Source organism: Cervus canadensis, chromosome Y (assembly GCF_019320065.1).
Source record: "Cervus canadensis isolate Bull #8, Minnesota chromosome Y, ASM1932006v1, whole genome shotgun sequence".
Lineage (NCBI taxonomy): Eukaryota > Metazoa > Chordata > Mammalia > Artiodactyla > Cervidae > Cervus > Cervus canadensis.
Window position 1 is genome coordinate 1,744,890 of NC_057420.1, and position 5,625 is coordinate 1,750,514.

Consider the following 5,625-nt stretch of genomic DNA (forward strand, 5'->3'; position numbering starts at 1 on the left):
TCTTTCAAAAGTTGTGTTAAATTTGAGAATATGATCAAGAAAGTCATATAAAGCCATATTTATTTCCATCTCTGAATTGTACATATTAGCCGATAAATGCCTATACAAATCAAAAGTAAGAGGATTTTATTATTATCTAGTAAGCAGGCAGTTTAGTTCAGTTGCTTGCCGGGACCAGCCGGCAAAGAGAACACATCCTGACTGCAACATCACGGAAGCCTGAGAAAAAAGCCAATAGTAAAGAATGGGGTCGAGGGGACGGAAATGCTCTTGAGGCAAGTCAGTGATTTTATTGAGTAAAACAGCTACCTTTATACTAGTACAAGCAGAAAACATAGTTCATAAAAAATGCCATCTGGTTTCTGTCACATCAATACAATTCTTTGTCTTAAGTGAGTGAAGAAGCTTACATCTTGTTTTTGGCATTCCAAGATAAACTACTAAGTGAAGGTCACTACTATGTTTTTCTCAAGGAAGAACAAAGGAGACCCAGCAAATGTTTTACTACTTTATCATGGGGTGGTGGGACAGGGAATGGCCTCTTTCAAGGCTTTCCCAGGGCCTTTTTGGGCCTTGAGCAGGCCGGCTGCCCGCATCTCCCCCTTCTTTATTTATTAAAAAGCCGAGCTTCCCTACTCATTCCTCGAGAAAAAGGGAAACAAGATTATTTCTTCATAATACGGGAAAACTTCATAATTCTTTCAGTAACTAAATTCATAACACATTGCAAAAAACATGGTCCACAACAAAGAAAACAGAGTACAATAGCAAGCACTATAAGCAGGTCTTTCCACCAATCACTCTCAAACCAGGATTTAACTTGCTCCCAAAAAGAAAGGGAGGAATCCTGCATAGAAAGTATTTGATGTTGAAGATCATTTACAGCATCAGACACATTGGAAGATACATCTGGGATATACACACAACATTCTACTTTTATTATAGCGCAGGTCCCACCTTGAGCAGCAGTAATAATGTCTAGGGCCATTCGGTTTTGTAAAACGGCTTTTCTCATTTGTTTCTGTTCTTCATTTAAAGCTTCAATAGCCTTCTTTGTATCTAGTAAGGCTTGTTGAGTAAAATTAGTTAAGCATCTACATAGGCCATTATGTCAACCGTCCCAGTAGAGGGAACAAATACTGCTGCCAAATAATCATACCAATGAAAAACAGCTCGAGACCACTGCACTCTCAAAAAGGGGAAGTTGGCAGGGTTCTTGATGGGCTTATGACTAATATGGCCAGGAGCAAACACAAATCCAAGGCTGCACCGTCCTACCCAGCCCACAGGCAGCCATGGCGAGACATTAAGACCACAAATCCATTTTGTTCCGTTAGGAGCAACCCATCTGATGCCTGGGTTATAAAGCCAATCAGATCCTGGCCAAGGCATGGATGTTTTGACGGAAAAAGTAACATCAATTATGCGTTCACACAAAGAATTAGGAGTAATACCCATATGCTTTAACAAATGTCTGCCTAAATTTCTTTCTCCAAAGTTGGGTTGATGTTCTTGTTGTTCCCAGCAAATGTCCGCTTGTTTCAGCAACTGTCCTTTTTCCGGGGTCATCCAAAAGTATTCATCCCAAATCTGATAATAGTCCCCCAAATATCAACTGGGGTGATCTTGTCCCTTACTGGAGGAATTAACATACTGATTAAAGGTGGCAGAAATTGTCCTAATATTTTGGTTGGCATTAAATCTAATCCGGGAATCATTAGGCTTCAAATTACGCCAGGTCAAAGCTGTGATATTAAGAGAATTAGGGCTAAGGTAAATCTGCTTATATTGTTTTAAAAGTTCACACACCACAGGTAATTCTTCCTGACTCACAGGCAAAATCCACCATGGTAAACCATTTACAACTGACAAAGGCATGGCAGTGCGTACCCGACAAGCAGAGGTATTATAAAAATCAGCAGAGGAATGAGCCCAAGAGAGAAAAACATTTCCTTCAGCGCTAGGAAAGGCTTGATTCATAACAGCGCATGCTAATGCAAGCACCAAGTAAGATAGGGAAGTGTGTGGATTGATTGTATCCGCAGCAATGTGTCTTGCTCGTTCCACGAACTCATGTAGCTGTTGATTTGTTGGCAGAACATTCCTCTCTTGAATCTGCAGCCTCTCAATTCGAGCAGTCCGCGACCATCTCCGTCTGGCGTACCAGCCTCTCCGGGAGCCAGCGCGGTGCCTCGGCATCCTGTGGGAAAACACAAACATGTCCCCGCCCCCATATCAAAACAGGTCAGGGCCATGCCATTGATTAGTAATTGGATCTTTCCACGTTACAAAAGGTTTGTTAATAGCAGCTGGGGACCAGAATCGCTGTGCTGCGGGTTTTCCTTCAGAGTCCAAATTTTAAAAATTAAGAATGAAAAGAGCGTGATGTAAATAATTATATCGTGTGAGGGGATACAACTCCCCCTTCTTTAATTTTAAAAGCTGACGTTTTAATATCTGATGAGCTCATTTAACGATGCCTTGGCCTTGGGGATTATAGGGAATGCCTGTTTTAAGAGAGATGGATAGACGGGAGCAAAAATTAAGAAAAGCGGCAGAAGTATATCCAGGTCCATTGTCTGTTTTGATGGTCTTTGGAGTTCCCATAACGGAGAATGCTGCAAGGCAACGTGTGATACAATGTCGAGCTGCTTCTCCTGTTTGTAAAGAGGCAAAAATATATCCAGAAAAAGTATCTATATTAACATGAACATATTTCAGTTTACCAAAGGAAAGAACGTGAGTAACATCCATCTGCCATAAATGGTTGGGAAGGAGGCCGCGGGGGGTTCACACCATAGTGAGGAACAGAAAAAAATTGAGGACAAACAGGGCAGCCTTTAACTATTTGCCTGGCCGCTTCACGGGATATTTTAAATTGTAATCTGAGGGCATTGCTGTTTTGATGACGTAATTGGTGAGAATGTTCTGCGAGTTGGGTCTAGGAAAGGAAAATATGAGTGGCTGAATCAGCTAATGCATTTCCAGAAGTAAGTGTTCCAGGTAAACTCGAATGAGTGAGAATATGGCCAAAAAAGCATTTGTAAATCCTTTGATGTAAAAGAGCTTGTATATCGCGAAACAGTTGCTGAACCACTGAATTAACAGTATAAATAAAAGGAACAGTTTCCAATTGGTTAAGAGCTCTAATAACATAATGGCTATCAGAAAAAACATTCAAAGGTTCAGAGGCAAAGTGTTGTAAAACAGCAAACACGGCGCATAATTCTACTTGTGCAGAGGAACAGCCTGTAAACCAGGAGGTAACAGTATCATTAATAACATAAGCAGCCTTCCCGTTTGAGGATCCATCGGTGAATACGGTGACTGCGTTAGTAAGTGGCTGGGAAACAACTACAGAAGGAAACACAAAGTCGTGTTGACTAGCAAAATGTAGCAGCTTATTTAGCGGGAAAATGATTTTCTAATCTGCTGGCAAAATGAGCTAGGGCTGCATTCCAGGAATCACTGAACTGGAATAGCCAGTTCTGTTGTTCCTTTGTAAATGGTAAACAGATAAAGTAAGGGTCTCTCCCTGATAATTCTCTGGAATCCCATGGCCCTTAGTGATAAGATTACTGACTAGATCAAAATAAGGGGTGAGTACTGGAGCAGGGGGCACAGGCAAATGTATCTAATAAAGAGGGGAATCTTCAAAAAGAACAGCTATAGGGGTGTGTTTAGAAGGAAGTATATACAAACCCCATTCTTTTGTATAATCACAATGAGAGCTTGTTTGAGCAGCCAATGCTTTTTCTACTATATTTAAAGCTTGGCGTCCTTTATCAGTCAAAACCCGAGGCGACCTGGGGTCTGAAGGTCCTTTAAGAATATCAAACAGGGGTTTTAATTCTCCAGTAGTGATTTTCAAATAGGGACAAATCCAATTACTATCTCCTAATAATTTTTGGAAATCATTCAATATTTTCAAATTATCCTTATGAAGTTCCAATTTTTGAGCTTTAAAAGTCTCCCTTTCCAGTCTAAAGTCTATAGAAGTATAAGGTGGGCTATGCTGAACTTTCTCAGGGGCTATTTGAAGGCCACAGTGCTGCAAATCAGCCTGCAGGGGGATAATTCAATTGCTGATTAGTAGCCCTATATGCTCCTTCCCCCATAAGCATTTCAAAACTCACTTGCAGTCCATTCCATCTATTTCTGTCCGCAAAAGTTCCACATTGTTCTCCAAATTCTGATTTCCATAACAAATAATCTCCCCGAGAGGCAGGCCCTAGAGACCTGCTTCCAATCATTAGGAGGTAAATATTGACTATTTAAATTCTCAGTGATGGACATCGTAAAAGGAGCAGTTGGTCCATACTGGGCACAGGCTTGTTTTAATTCTTTAATTTGTTTAAATGGCAGGGGTTCATAATACCTTCGTTGTTGAGCGTCTTCAAGGACGGGGAATAGGATGGGAAATCCTTCTAAAGTTTCTCCCTGTTGCCTCGCCTGGTGAATTGCAAGTTGGAGGGGGGACAGTTCGGAGGTGTTTTTTACAGATAATGCCTGTGCGGGAGCCTCAGACCCCTTTTTCATATCAGCAATTGGTGGGTCTAATCCTGCAATAACAGATGGAGGCTGCGATGGTAACTGATTAGAGGGACATAAGGGCTGGGAAAAAAGCCTTAAGTTAAGAGTATCAAGACATTTAGTCACAGTCGTAAGCAATTCTTTAACCTCAGGAAAAGGGGGTAGTTCCGCTTGTGTTTTAACAGCGGTTTTTTCAGCAGCAAATAACTCCCATGGATCTTCTGCTTGCTCGGCAGGGTCTAATTCAGAATCAGAGTCAGAGGAACTCTGTACAGGGGGTTTTTCTGCCGTATCATAAACATGCTCCCAAGGAGGAGGATTAGGCAAGGCGAGAGGTTTACCAATTATATTCTTTAACGCAGTCTCCAATTTTTCGCTTTCATGTTCAGGGTCCAAACAGTCTCTGATAAGTGTCCATAATGAGTAGGCATCTAACGGTACCTTCTCAGCCCCATGTAAAGAATAATACTGATGAATTTGCTCCCCTACCTTCTTCCGAGTTTCTATATTCACAGTCCCATCCTCAGGAAACCAAGGACAAACTTCTTCTCCAAACAACAAAAACTTTTCTAATTTATGTTTAGCGACAGTATCTCCTCTCACCTTTAACATAGTCTTAAGCACAGTTACAAAAAGCTCCCTACTACTACCTTGACCCATTGTTTATACTCTCGACTAAAAAACCCTCTCCGCCATGAAAAAATCCGTACTCACGTTTCTCTTGGGATCCCCTCTGTACTCACGTTTCGGGCGGCTGCGACCGTGTAGTCCGATTGAGTCCCTGTTCGGGCGCCACCTGCCGGGACCAGCCGGCAAAGAGAACACGTCTCGACCGCAACATCACGGAAGCCTGAGAAAAAAGCCAATAGTAAAGAATGGGGTCGAGAGGACGGAAATGCTCTTGAGGCAAGTCAGTGATTTTATTGAGTAAAACAGCTACCTCTATACTAGTACAAGCAGAAAACATAGTTCATAAAAAATGCCATCTGGTTTCTGTCACATCAATACAATTCTTTGTCTTAAGTGAGTGCAGAAGCTTACATTCCTTTTTTCATATTCCAAGATAAACTACTAAGTGAAGGTCACTACTAT

The 5,625-nt window shown here is 41.5% G+C and overlaps 1 protein-coding gene across 1 annotated transcript; it reads right to left on the reverse strand.

Moving 5' to 3' along the window:
- Positions 1 to 302: 302 nt before the first annotated feature.
- On the reverse strand, positions 303 to 5,374 carry LOC122436382. Its single transcript, XM_043460200.1, has 2 exons — positions 5,277 to 5,374; positions 303 to 2,200 (listed from the first exon to the last, which is right to left on the reverse strand). Exons 1-2 carry the CDS (start codon positions 5,372 to 5,374, stop codon positions 1,612 to 1,614), a joined length of 687 nt encoding a protein of 228 aa, XP_043316135.1. The 3' UTR covers positions 303 to 1,611.
- Positions 5,375 to 5,625: the final 251 nt, after the last annotated feature.

What these genes read in the sequence shown, in the direction of transcription:
- LOC122436382 (XM_043460200.1), bottom strand. Translation starts at nt 5,374, where the DNA reads ATGTTGCGGTCGAGACGTGTTCTCTTTGCCGGCTGGTCCCGGCAGGTG. An exon ending in CGGTCGCAGCCGCCCGAAAC is followed by an intron (nt 2,201 to 5,276) that starts GTGAGTACAGAG and finishes GTTTTCCCACAG; the next exon opens with GATGCCGAGGCACCGCGCTG.